The sequence below is a fragment of the Danio rerio genome, chromosome 15 (assembly GCF_052040795.2).
Source record: "Danio rerio strain M-AB ecotype USA chromosome 15, GRCz13ab, whole genome shotgun sequence".
NCBI classification, from domain to species: Eukaryota; Metazoa; Chordata; class Actinopteri; order Cypriniformes; family Danionidae; genus Danio; species Danio rerio.
The window spans coordinates 6783190-6798103 of NC_141035.1; the positions used below are offsets into that span (position 1 = coordinate 6783190).

The following is a 14914-nucleotide window of genomic DNA, read 5'->3' on the forward strand; positions in this document are numbered from 1 at the left end:
GCGTTTCCCCATAGTAAGATACCTCGCTCTGTTCTCAGAGAACCGGGGTTACGCAAGTAACCTCGCGTTCACGCACGCACACACACAGATGTGTGTGTATCTGTGTGTGTGCGTTTAGCTTTGCACTCTTTTTGCTCGCAAATGTGACAAGATACAGGTTAATCTCCACTGCTGTATGAATATCTGTTGAGTTAATGTAGAAAATAAACCTGGTTTAACGTTCACAAACAGTGACTGAATCGTCTTCCTTTATAATTGTTCTGACATGCGGCTGTGCTGATAAAGTAAAGCTGAAGTGAATCGCTGTAATTCATTACACACGTGCGCTGTTTTAAAACATTTTTAACTTGTAAAACTCACTCTTCTTGTTCACATTTGATGATTGATGATCCTAACAAACTGAACAGACCTTTTATTCCAGGTTGCTTTGCGCATGTCCTGTCTTGTTGATATGATTATACACGTTACTACAAAGATGTTAATACGCAGCTGTCAATCAATATTGGTAGGCGGAGGGACCGCACTCCTATGTCAAGTTGCAGTCCGTCTGAAAACCGCTCCAATTTGTCCACCGTTTTTATGTTGTTAAATTGAAAAAAAAAGTACTGGCTGTGTTTATATCACCCTAATATGACGGTCTATACACTATACCTACAAATATGTCTGTCCAAACAGCTTGAAAAGTAGAATTTTCACCACAGGTGCCCTTTAAAGTCTTTCTGAAATCAATACTGAGGAATTTTTGAATGTTTGTATCAATATGTTGATCTTAATGCTATCTGTAAGCTAGTGTGCTCCAAAACAACAGGGAAAAAATCATATTGAAGTAACAATTCAAAAGGATCAGTTTCTCTTTTCGCCAAAATTATTCACAAAAACAATTTGACCTCATGTTCTGATGAGTTGATTCATGTTTGTTTGATTAGGAAGAGTCAACCTGAATCGACTGATCAGGACATTAGAGACTCCAAAAGCTAAAATTAATGGATCAGCTAACAGAAACATACAAAATATATACTCTTGGTGTGCCTTCGGGAGACCTTTAATTGTTTTTGTCTTTTTAAAGGTGTCTTTTTAATTCTGACTGTTCTAAAAATGACTCCAGTGAATAAGCTGTCATTTGAAATAAACACAATTAAAAATATATATTATAGTTATTGTCATGATTGTTACCATGCATGAAACTGATGAGTCTTAAACACGGAGATGGTTGATATGGTTACCTGGCATAGTTCAGGGTTTGCTCAAACAAAGAGAATTCTTTGTCTCTCAAAGCTTGGAGGGCATTGAACAAGGACTCATTGATGCCTGGCTTCAGCTTCTCATTTCTATAAAAAAGTAAAAACATAATACATTTAAAGTATTGTATATATATATATATATATATATATATATATATATATATATATATATATATATATATATATACACACATAAAGTATATAAAAATATAAAGTATTGTATGTATGTATATATATATATATATATATATATATATATATAGACACATAAAGTATATAAAAATATAAAGTATTGTATGTATGTATATATATATATATATATATATATATATAGACACATAAAGTATATAAAAATATAAAGTATTGTATGTATATATATATATATATATATATATATATATATATATATATATATATATATATATATATATATATATATATATATAGCACAGGATTCCAGTATCTGTAGTCTCAGGTGCTGCACATCATGTATCTTCACACTATAGACAACAAAGAAAATGGGGCCATTCTTCATCAATGGAAACCTCAAGGCCACTGGATGTTTAAAATTGCTACATGATGATGTGTTTCCCTCTTTATGCGCTGAAGCTGGCACGTTCCCTGAGTTTTTCCAGTAAGATGGTGCACCACCACATCATAGGTGTCAGGTCCGATCATTCCTTGATGAGCAGTTTTCTGAAAAGTGGATTGGTTGTCGTGGTAGAGTTGAATGGCCCCCAAGTTTTCCCGATCTGACCCCTTAGACTTTTATCTTTGGGGTCATCTGAAGGCAATTGTCTATGATGTTAACATACAAGTTGTGCAGCACCTGAAATTATGGATATTGACCCAGCCAGGACTCGAACTAGTGACCTTCTTGCTGTGTGGCAACAGCACTAATCACTGAGCCAGGTTTTCTAGCTTCCACCAGCATATTGTATTTTGTGTGTAACATATGGAAGAAACTATTTAAGGTTTCAAACAAGTAAACAGTGATTTTCAGAATTTTTGTTTTCATAACTTTAATTTTTGGGTAAATGCCTTCCTTATCTTATTTATCCCTTTTAATTCTTTCTTCCGCTGAGAAGGTTTTTTGAAAAACCTATTAAACATGGACTTTCAGAGTAGGAAATACAACTACTGTGAAAGTCAATGGTTACAAGTTTCCAACTTTCTTCAAAATATCTTCTTTTGTGTTCAACAGAAGAAAAAACTCAAAAAGGTGTTTGGCAAGTATGTAAATAATGAAAAAATTATTATTTATTATAATAATGATTATTATTACAATAATAATTTTTCAATTTTGGGTAACCTATACTGTTTAAGAGAAAACTGGAGAGAAAAAAAACAATAGTATAATAGTAAAAAAAAATGACAAGTAAATTTTGATGTAAAAAAAAAAATCACATTAGACATTCCAATTTCATTCCAAATTTCATTCCATATGTAATAAGTATTAATACAAACACTCACCTCTCAGGCAGGTCACAGTCCCACTGTGTGCTTCTCCAGGCTGCCTGAAAACGCAGCTCTCGGAGTTCAGGACCCCACTCCATCCCATCTTTCTCCAGCCCGTGAAGATACGTGCTCAGAATGCTACACAGACCAAAGTTCTGCAGACCCTGAGAAACACACAAACACATGCTAAGTGCTATCTTCAACCATCCTCACAGTTTTGCAGAAGTGTCAGTGCTAATGGGTCAAATCTACCTCTACTATGCCAATCTGTCGTGTGACCTCGGGGAGGTTGGAGTGAAGGTCATATGAAACCAAAGCCTTTTCCCACATGGCCTCATGTTCGTATGTTCGAATTCTGGAGACAGTGAGAAAAGAAAAAAAATAACAGACATCAGCAATTCTAGATTTAGATTTAAGTTAACAAGAATTTATAAAGTGACTGTTTACAAAAATAAAATATAATAGTGACAGCCCATAAATAATAGTTTTAAATTAATTCATTTTTTCTAAATTACAGAATTTCTAACAGGACTGATGAAGAATTAATTTATAATAACTGATTTCTTTGCCATGGTGACAGTACATAATATTTTACTATATATTTTTAGATACCAGTATTCAGCTTAAAGTGACATTTAAAGGCTTAACTAGGTTAATCAGATTATTTAGGCTGCTTTGTTTACAGATTTAAATGCATTTGTGAGCTCACAATCCACTGCCGCTTGTCGTTGCTATAACCACCGTCAGCTGTTCCTACACACGTGTGGCGGTCAAGTTTCAGAATAGTTCAGCTTTTACCACTGTGTGGATTGATACTGAATGTGTGTCATGGTTAAGAAAAGAGCAATATGCTGGTGTTTAACTGCACTGCTTTAATGCACTCCTGCATTGGGCTCACACATATACTCTGCACTCTGACTACTTCAACAATACTGATAAGACATGGTGGGCATTTCTCTCTGTCTCTCTTGACCAATCGCAATAGACTGAGTCATCGGACCAATCAGCGGAGATTAGCATCCTGCTAAGGAGCGGTTTGAGAACAAGTAGAATCGCTGAACGAATCATTGGGAGTCGCTGGGATAATTAAGTAAAACTAAATGAATATTATTAGACAATGAAAGTGTTTTTTGATATTTCATGCATAACAGCCTGTTTTTGTAGACCCCCAAAACCTTTTTTAGTGTATAATAGGGGCTCTTTAATAAAAGTTACATGAATATTGTTCACAGAAGCATCATACAAATACATCAAAACAAGTATTTTGTTTAATATCTAAATCTATTTCAATAAAGAAATTCATAAATAAACATATTGATTAACTTTTTTCATTTATTACTGAAAACTCACCTAGTCAGAGGACTGGTTAATTTGCCCCCTCCACACCCATACAGACTGTCAGGTTCTCCAATGCACCTATATACCTCAATCAAAAGATCCTAAGACAGGCAAACAAAACAAAGTCTTATTAAACATGCCAGCATTCTGCATCATGATCAATGAAGTAAAGGGCCCCATCATTAGACCAAAACTAACCCGGTCTGAACTGCTTAATAGCCTACACACAAGATGTAGAGCAATACGCAAATATCTTTACATATGAAAAAATTTAAATATTAAGGATAGGCCTATATATAGGATATAATAAGAATATATATAGAATATAAATATAAAGGATTAAAATATTACAAAACATATTATTTTCTAGCCTACATAAATATGAAAAACCACTGCTTTTGCCTTCTTCATCTCGGGAGGCTTTTTCAGTTCATTGATAACAATCTGCTTTTGTATAATGTTATTATTATTAGCAGTATTATTTATTATATCTATATTTATATTTGTTTTATTAAAAACAAGCTTAGATTTCCCCACCTGCAGGTTTTAGACCATATGGGGCACAGCATGTGTTTTAGGATATAACTCAGGTTTTTGACCACACTTCGTTATTGTTGTTCATTTATTAGTTTGCTGGATATTAGAACTGAATTTAGAAATAGTTTTAAAACAAATATTTGCGCTTAACAAACAAAATTAATTATATATAGGCTAATTGATGTCTGTGTGTAAAGGTTTCCCTATCCAAGAGCGAAAGTGAAAGTAGATCATTTAACTCTCATTCAAGCGCGGTAGATGCTCTGTTTAACTGTTTTCTATTAAAAAACTGTTAACTGTTTGCTTGTGAAAAGCTCAGTTTTTCCACTTACACTTACTTTGCGTCCTGTAAATAGCAAATGCACTTATGGCGCGACGCAGCTGGTTCTTAAAGGGAATGGTAGATGAAACTCTGATTGGTTTATTCTCAAAACACACCTATAACTCATTAGGAAAATAAACTCAACCCTTTTAGACCATGCGCCATGACGCAAAGCGGATTTTCCCATCCTTAAATTAGCAAATATGGATTCTGACACGCCCCGAAAGCGTTTGCGCCCTGCGCTTTCCGTTTTGCGCAAAGACCGTCAAAATAGAGCCCAAAGTGTGTAGAACGGTGGAAGGGAAGAGTAACTAGAGTAGATATAAAATAGCAATTGTTTATAAATGTTTATAGAATTCATCTTCAATTCCTCCTCCATTTTACCCCAGACATGCTCAATAATGTTTATGTCTGATGACTGGGCTGGCCAATCCTGGTGCACCTTGACCCTTTTTGCGCTTAGGAAATTTAATGTGGAGGCTGAAGAATGAGAAGGAGGGCCATCCTGCTGAAGAATTTGCCCTCTCCTGTGGTTTATAAAGTAATGGGCAGCACAAATGTCTCAATAACTCATGCTGTTGATGTTGCCCTCCACTGTACAGATCTCTCATGCGCCCCTATACTGAACAAATGATTTATCCAAAAAATCTACCTTCTGCCACTTTTCCAAATGAGTAACTAAAGTCAAGTTATTATTTGTTGCTCTTACAACTGGGATCGACGATAAGACTTCTGTCATGAAGTATATGCGCTTCTGACACCCATCACCCACCTGGAGACTGAAACCAGAGTCTTCCAAACTCCTTTCATTCAAATTGCTGACAGAGAGTGTCTGGCTGTTGTCCTCAAACGTGATCCGCCGTGACGCTCGAGACTGAGATCTGAGACAAAACACATGCCACTCTGTCATACCAAAGACCTTAATGTTACATTTAGTCATTTAACAGATGCTTTTTTCCAAAGCGACTTACAACTGAGGAGGAATTCAGCGATTAAACAAGAAGAGGCAATACATTTAAATAGAGCTAATTATACAAAGGAACTGTTTGTGCTCAGAGAATTAAGTGCTACAGTAAGAAAAGGGAGTACTTATGCACATCACCTCAAAAACAGAGGAGAAATGGCCCTGAAGAGCGCCGCAAAAGGTAAGAGATGACAGTTGTCTGTGCTATCTGGGGCTGCTTATTGATCATAAATGTATTGTTTTCACTTCCGCACCATGGAAACACCGCGATTCATTCGGCAACTGTTTGATATGTGAATGTAATGCAGTAAAAAAAAATGCTAGAACCGTATAAGCACCGGCAATAGCTTTCATTTGAGCTATAACTTGTACATGTGTCATTTATGAAACACGAAAAATATAAAAATGAACCAATGTAAAATCCAGAGCTCGGGTCTCCAAAATATTGGGCATTTACGTGTAAATAACTTTTGTACAGTAGAATAAAAACCAAAGTGATGCATATGTGCATATAACATAGATTCTACACTTTAAAACGACACCACTTAAAGGGGTCTGGTGCAATGCTAGCACTTTAAATCTTAAAGCGAAAGTCGATGACGTCAGTCTGATGACAAGTCAGCTGCCTAAGCTTTTGAATGCATTCATTTATGTATTCCGCCAGTACTGTACCTTCGATTCTGCTCCATGTTGGATCTGATCTTGTCGACGTAGATCTCAGAGTAAAGGAGAGCAGTGAAATGGGCAGAACACATCTGAGCGGCTCCAGCCACCTCCAGATAATTCAGATCCAGCCAAAAATTGGAATCGCACACCGTCCCGTACTCATTACTTCAAAAACAAAACAATTAACACATACTACAATCAGTGAGGTTCCATTGGAACTATTTTACTAGAACTTAATTATAATTGATCTATAAAACAAACTACAGATCATGGACCCACACAAAAAAACATACATAAGTCCTGTCCTCGGCAAGTGTTGAAATATAATTTTATAATTCATTTATAAATCAAGTTTTTCCAGCTTGTGGTCACATTTTACATAAGTTTGTTAAATATATGTCAATGCTTTCAAACATTTCCACTGTGATTTTCCTCATAATTTTTACAGTTTTTCATCTTAAAGTAGAATTTCTTTAGTCAGGCTGAAGCTAATTGTATTGCTAGCATTCAAGGTAGGCCAAAATCAGACCTTACATAATAAGTCGGCAAATTCCGTTTTTTTAAAGGTTCAGGACACCCTGGAGAACTTTTTTTTTATATTAACAGATGTGTGTGTGTTGAGCATCAGTTAAGACAATGTTAGCACCTGTCAGCTTTAATTGTGGGGAAAACTGGGTAATTTTGAGCTTTTGTCAGCTAATTTCAGCTTCTGGGTTTAAAATGATTTTTGGGGCGGAATCAAAATCGGCAACGTAGCGCAGAACTGCAAGCGCAATGATGACGCGTCGGTTTCTCATTATTATTCATAGCGGAGTTTTCTTATCCTATGAGAAGAGCCGGCTGCTTAATTATTCATGAGAGCGCGTGCTTTCCGAAGGCAGACCTGCCAGTTTCAAGCAAGCTGTGAGTGAGACACAGACCAACGGCACGTAGCCGTTCATGAAGGCTCGTATGTGTTTGTTTCCATGATCCAAGGGGTTTGTTGCATGTTTTTTCTTCGCGATCCTGTCAGGGCCGATCATACAGCAAAGTTGTGTGTGTGCTGCAAGCATTTTTGTCGGGAGGGCAGTGCGAGAATTGAAAAATGGCGGACGTTGACTTTTATCAGGAGTTCATTCACATTCAGACACATCACTGTGCTGCTGTGTTTGCCTAAATCCTCTATATTACCAGCAGGGTTAATGGTTAAAATGGGCACGTCAGGAGACCTGCTGCACTGAGTCTGCATTCAAGATCTATAATTTAGACCCGGGGATCGAGGGAGAATCCTCATTTATAGCGTTTACATGAACACACTTATCTTTATAATGATATAAATTGTGGTTATGTGTAAATGAAATTACGAATAACAAATGTTGCAGGGCATTAAATTACTATTTATTTCTTTGCATTTTAACTTTGTGAACTATAAACTCATGCCTATCCTCTTTGTGTCTCAGTTTGTGAGCTAACTGTCAACAACAGTTATTCGCTCCCCTTCTCCCCTGCTGGCCACGCCCACTCCTGCCCGATGCTCGTGGAGCTCCACGCCCATTAATCATGCATCTTTTGAAAAAATTCTGAAGTAGACTTTAACCGAAAGTGGGGGGTGTCATGGCCCTTTAAGTGCTTTATGTCTTGATGTTTTCTCTGAGTATTAGAATAAAAGAAAATAACTGTTAACACGAAAATGCATGCATAGAAATTAAAGCTTTATATTAAATATTATATTAAATTCATTTATTTTCTTTTCGGCTTAGTCCCTTTATTAATTGGGGGTCGCCACAGTGGAATGAACCGCCAACTTATCTAGCACGTTTTTATGCAGCAGATGCCCTTCCAGCTGCAACCCATCTCTGGGAAAATATTATATTATATTATATTATATTATATTATATTATATTATATTATATTATATTATATTACATTATATTATATTATATTATATTATATTATATTACATTTTATTATATTTTATTATATTTTATTAAATTTTTTGTATTATATTATATTATATTATACTATATTATATTATATAAAATTATATTATATTATATTACATTTTATTATATTATATTATATTATATTATATTATTTTATATTATATTATATTATATTATATTATATAAATATTATTTTATTATTTATTATATTATATTATATTTTTTGTATTGTATTGTATTGTATTACATTACATTTTATTTTATTTTATTGTATTGTATTGTATTGTATTGTATTATATTACATTTTATTTTATTTTATTTTATTTTATTTTTTAATAGTTTATAGTTCAATCAATTTCAGCCAACCCGCCCAGGGGCTCGAACCAGCGGCCTTCTTGCTGTGAGGCGACAGCACTACCAATTGCGCCACTGCGCTGCCCCTTTTTATTGTTTCAAATATACTCAAACTATTATGGATTAAATAGTATGATCACTTATTTTAGGAAATGAAGGTTAAAAAAACACGTTGCTTCAGAATATATTAATGTGCTTTCACACTAGCACTTTTGGTCCGCAGCCGGGTTCCTTTGACGTCAGAGTATGTTACATGTAGCTAGTGATAATGTGTTTTCTGAACACGGTTGCGCACCCATAAACCGTACCCGAGTCCGCCTGAAAGAGGTGGTCTGGAGTACGATTCAAGTGAACTCGTACAAATGCAATCGTTCCAAATAACTGAAGTGAATCGCCAACAGAGCAACAAACTATCGTTTTCATAACGTTCATTCGTGTGTGTGTGTGTGTGTGTGTGTGTGCGTGTTTGTGTATCACATACTGCACCTTGCTGACCAGCGGGACTAAGCCAGAGAAAGCACAGTGATAATGTCTGCTTGTCTCCTCTAAAAACAGCTTTTGCGGACATTGTATTATGTTCTGAATGTTTATAATATTTTTGCGACAAATGGACGTGAGTTGCCTTCTGTATGTCCAAACAAAAAGATTCAGTAATTTAGAACCACCGAGATGAGCGGACATCTTTGCATTTTGATGCTTTGCTTTCGTGTCTGTCACCTGGCAACAGCCGTACACACAACAGCAGCTCAATGGTGCAAGCGTACCGGGGATCAGAAGGAAAAAGACAGTGTGAACACAAACCAGCCGAGATGGGGGCAAGTGAACTTGGGTATGCTCCATGCAATTGAACCAAGTGTGAAAGCACCCTTAGAGTACATTTGAACAAAATAAATATTATATCCAAGTCTACACAGTCTTGGAAAGAAATAAAATGTGTTCAACCTTCCAGGTGCCAAGGGGCGACTCTGTTGTCTGAGATGGTCTATGACCGCCAGCATGCTGCGGAGTGAGGCTTTGTCTATTTGACATTGGTTAGCAGCATCAGTAGTGTTTCCTGTGTGAAAAATAAATAAATAAATTATAAATAATTTCAGCACACAAAGTTGTTACTACCTCGGCCCTGAAAAATAGTTCTGCACCTGAATCAGAGAGCATCGGTGTGGTTGGGCGACTGGTGGGTGTAGAGGGTCTCCGGCACTGACTGAAGAAACTCTGAATGTGTGTGGATAACAGCTGCCTCCAGGAACCATCCACGTCTCCCAGAAGAATATCATGAACAAAGAGTGGCAACATCCTCTGACAAAAGTCGGTTTTTACCTACAGGAGCCAAGGAATTGCTTTAAATAATGAGTTCACTTCCTAGTCAAGCAAGATGTTCATTTCTTTCTTGAATTCAGTTAATAAGATATTAAAGTTACAAAGGAAATTGCATGGATTTTCTCCATATGGTGCTCGATAAAAGTCTTCTGTTTATTTAATTTAATAAATAAAAAAAATGGTTTAAAACTTTCTGAACAGTTTTGTGTACCTGTCTGCAATCATATGCACTGCCGTAACTCCGTGGAGCTGTCTGAGAAACTATTACTTATAAATGAATGCACTTTATTGGCCTCCTTTTGGAGTGTTGAAGAGAAACAGCTCTGAATTATTGTAGGAGTTTTTTTTTTTTTTTAATAACTCTGTTTTCCCAGAGATGGGTTGCAGCTGGAAGGGCATCCGCTGAATAAAAATGTGCTGATAAGTTGGCGGTTCAATCCGCTGTGGTGACCCCGGACTAATAAAGGGACTAAGCTGACAAGAAAATGAATAAATAAATAACTCTGATTTTATTTGACTGAAAGAAGCTAAAGCTAGGGTGCCTTGAGTAAATCATGGGATAATTTCCCTTTTAGAATGAACAAACCCTTTAAAGGGGACCAATTGTGCCCTTTTTTACATGACGCAAAATAAATCAGTGATGTCTCTAGAATGTCTAAGTGAAGTTTCAGCTTAAAATACCTCACAAAAATGTTTTAATAACTCTTTGAAACCGAGTCTTTTAGGTTTTGATCCACATTGTGCCATTTTTGATAACTGTAGCTTTAAATTCAAATGCGATTGTGCTTTTTTTATAGGGTGAAACTTAGGCTTGCCACGATAGACGGTGTTACCGGTTTTAAGACGCAACACCGGTGACATCACTTTTCCACCGTGACACCCGTTTTTTTTTTAGGTATTCGTGTTTTTTTTATTCAATATTTATTTAAATGGAATAAAAACTATAATAGAAAATATAATAGTGTTAAATGCAATGCAAAAGCGCCTGTTTGACAATATTTTGGGTTCAAACCAAAAGCAAAAAGAGAACCTGAAAATGTTAATGAGGCAATCTGCAAACTTCGCTTGACAAAGGTGGCAGCATCTTGAGGAACCACAACTAACACGCACCTTCAACACAACTTGATATTTAACTATAGGTGGGACGCTGGTAGATAAGATCAATAGCCATAAATACACAACTCTTATTTTAAAAATCACGCGACCTTCATCTAACAATGTTTATTAATAAATAATCTTATTTTTATTAAAACGAGTGATTTAGCAATGCCACGCCATTAATAAGCCAACTGCAGAGAAACAAAGCAACCATCGCGGCAACCACAGTGAGCACTTTTTTTGAAGTTCAGCTGTTCTTTTTTGCACTTGATTACTGTGCGAGGACGTTATGGAATTTTCCCGGAAAAGAGCATTCACGCATTCGCGTTTGACTACATCACAAACTCTGTGGATGGATCAGTGTTGTGAACAACTTCGATGAAAACATATAGAGAAACACTTTCGCATATCGAGATCTTCATGATATGTGTGTATGTTGGTGCTCACGGGCTGTTTCACGGGCACACGCAAAGCTTAAAGGTAAACAAACAACGGCTTATCATAAGCATCTTATCGATAATTATTTACACAGTTGGCATTAAGATGAACATATAAATGTTATCTGCCTAATTTCTAGCAGCTAAATGTGTCTGGAAAAATATTCAAAGGCTTTTATTCTCATAAATCGCGCGGACGTGAATGCGTCTGACTGTTCTGATTGGCTAAAGCAGACGTCGCATGTCAGCACGTTCTAGAAGTGCACACACTCTTTCCGGCAATCTTCCCTCTGCCATTACCCCCAGATGGGACCATCTCATTGCAAAGAAACAAGCTCAGGGCTCCCATTGATTTAGTGTTACAGACAGTTTTAGATGTTATAATATGTTATATTGTTGAAGTAATGTGTTAATAAAGTTATTACTTCCTAATGTTATAATAGCATTGTAATGTTGGAGCAATGTGCTAATAAAGTTCCATATGAGTACACAGTGGATTCACGTTTATTATTATTTTTTATTATTTCAGCCCCCCGGTCCGCAGTAAAATTGTCAAGCGTTGACCGGTCCGCAGTTAGAAAAAGGTAGGGAACCACTGCTTTAGGGTTTAAATCTCAGCGGATTTAATTCTGCAAATCCAGGATCTCCAAAACACAGCATGTACCTCACAGAGAGGTCTGGTGAGAAGCAGGGCCTCATTTCTCACTCCTCCACTGTCTAACAGGGCCATGCACAGGTTCTTTAACCAGTCCTTGTGTCCGTCAGGTTGCATCAACCAGAGGTCAGCACTCGTCAGCCTATCTCTGGACTCTGGAGTCACATCCATAGCCATTATGGGTTCCTGTTTTAAAAAAAAAAAAAAAAGCAGATATGTTTTGTAAGGAATGGGCAGCCTGATCTCATGAGGAAACAAGTATTTTACGTTCTGTCAGTTTAGTGGCTAATTCACGAGTTCAGTCGTATGAAAATGTATACTACACAATAATTCCAATAATAATTACTAAAATGAAGACATCTGAGGGGTGTTGCACAAATGTTGAATGAAGAATGCCAGGATAACAGAAAAAGACACAGACCTCTATGTAGATAGAAGGGGTAAGTGCACATTCGTGGCATTCCTCAACAGACCACGAGAGCAATCACATAATCAATTATGCAAATGTAAAGAGCCCTGGGGCCTCATGTATCATTGCTGCGTACGCACAAAAACTTTGCGTATGCCAGGTTTCACACAGAATTGCTCACGTTTGGATTTACTAAATGAACGTGGGAATGTGCGCAGCTCCACGCCAGCTTTATGGCTGGCGTACTCACATTTTTTTGTGCGTGTCTGTTTTATTTCCATTGGCGACTTCTAGAGGCAGTTGTGTTGAATTGCACTCTACAAAGTGTCTTTGAGGCTTGCAATGGCAGCTGTATGAGACGGGTTCATTTAGCAGGTATATAAAGTTTCCATACCATACAGTTGACCAGCCAAACATTAAAGCGCAATTTGCAGCGGTCGCCTGTTTTCCCATTGTAATGGGAGTGATCTTCTGCACGCACATTGCTATAAAGGCAACACCTGAAGATGAATTTGCATGCGTGAATCAGAAACATTTCCATTCAATAAATGTGCAAATAAAATATGATGCACAGACTTATTAATGATTCCTACTTGTCTTCCTCGTGATAAATATTAGGCAAAATCTGATATGTAGTGGGGGAAAAAAGAAGAAAGAGTTCATCAGACGCTGGATTTGATCCGAGTTCATGCTCAAACATGTCAAAACATGTTAACATGCGTTATACGAGCTGCGCCACTGAGACTGTTAAGTGTACTTCAACATTTTACACCTATATATCACACTAATTCTCTTTTAACTCCACAGTGCGATGTTCAGACCCAACTGTGTTAACCGCATCAGCTAAACTCTCCCCACTCTATTTTTTTCTTTTGTTGTTAATTCCGGAGGACAAACTTGCAAATGACACTGTTTTCCTCTGGTCTACCTCCGAAAGCGGCACCTCCAATTCACATTCTGTTCAAAGTTTCTCTTTTTGCTTGCTTTTGCCATTGCTTTTTCTTTGGGTTTTGCCAAAGTAGAGTCATTAGCATATTCATACGGGGGAGGAGGCAGGGAGGGGTTCAGTTTCATGTTCATTCGGATGTACAAAAGAATATGCATGGGATTCGGCAACCAGCTTTGTGCGTACGCAATGTTTTAGTATGATTTCCACGCAAGTCTTCATACATGAGGCCCCTGGTGTCTTCAAATGTCCAGTACTGTCTGTTCTACTTTTTTCCTTTTTTGCAAGCGAGTGTGGTTGTAAAACTAACGTAAGTGAATTAGACATTTTATCACCTCTTTACCATGGCACAGAAAAACTATGCCTTTGCCCTAAACCCCGCCCAAAAGAGTCTGTCGGCCCAATCTGGCCCAAGGTATTCGCCGATCCGAAAAAAGCTGGCCATTGGCCCAGAGGAAGCTATTGTGTACTAAGATCAAGCAAAAACGAAAAGATGCTTTTTCTAGGAATCGTACACATTCTTGCATAATAATCAAGAAACATTGCTGCAGCAGGCACAATTATACATTAGAAGTTAAATAGAGGTTAGAAGCTAAGGACTATTTTTAGCCTCTGTGTAATATCATTATAGTAAGAACATTGTGTTAATTATTTTTAGTACTGAGTACACAGAATCATATGTAATTACAGGGATAGCAAGGACATCCTGAAAAACATAAAACTCAAAAGCGGCCAATGATAAAATAACAGTATTGTCGACGTGTATTTGTAAGTGGTTTACCCGTTTCTTGGAAGAGCGAAAGGGGTTTAGGTATGCCAGCAAAGGATCCCTTTTACTTTTATGTATTTCCCCGAATTCAATCCCAGACTGAGTGGCCAAGATATCCTTTATACACAAGCCAGCAGTCTGACGCACTGCAATACTAAAATAAAAATGGGTAAAAAGAGAATTGAGCTGTAATTGGTGCAGTGACATTGAGAATAAATGCACTATTTTTCATTCAGTTTTGTTGAAATTAATCTTAAATTGGTGTGAAAGTAGAGCATCCGCAAAAAAAATTGTAATGAAGTGCCTGTGATTGGTGAGTGCATTGTCCATGGAGTTCAGGATAATGAAGATCCACTGATGAGGGACATTATGGAACAGTTTGGCTGCTCTAGCATACAGCTGGTCTTTCCCATGGTGCAAAGCAATGGATGATAAGTCAACTGGTCCAAGTTCCCCCAGGCACCGACCAGCAGCCTCTGAC

The 14914-nt window shown here is 37.0% G+C and overlaps 1 protein-coding gene across 2 annotated transcripts in view; it reads right to left on the bottom strand.

The window, feature by feature from the left end:
• Window positions 1-14914, bottom strand: part of atm (ATM serine/threonine kinase) — a 137362-nt gene that overhangs the window by 49895 nt on the left and 72553 nt on the right. For both annotated transcript variants that reach the window (XR_015508881.1, XM_087283444.1), the window contains exons 33-43: window positions 14738-14909; window positions 14446-14587; window positions 12319-12495; window positions 9942-10119; window positions 9745-9856; window positions 6533-6691; window positions 5669-5777; window positions 4050-4138; window positions 2952-3054; window positions 2715-2863; window positions 1224-1328 (exon numbers count right to left, since the gene is read on the bottom strand). Coding sequence is in view for 1 of the 2 variants with exons in the window: in XM_087283444.1 (XP_087139570.1) it covers window positions 1224-1328; window positions 2715-2863; window positions 2952-3054; window positions 4050-4138; window positions 5669-5777; window positions 6533-6691; window positions 9745-9856; window positions 9942-10119; window positions 12319-12495; window positions 14446-14587; window positions 14738-14909 (1495 nt within the window). In the remaining variant the exon portion in view is untranslated. The remainder of the gene's footprint in view (window positions 1-1223; window positions 1329-2714; window positions 2864-2951; window positions 3055-4049; window positions 4139-5668; window positions 5778-6532; window positions 6692-9744; window positions 9857-9941; window positions 10120-12318; window positions 12496-14445; window positions 14588-14737; window positions 14910-14914) is intronic.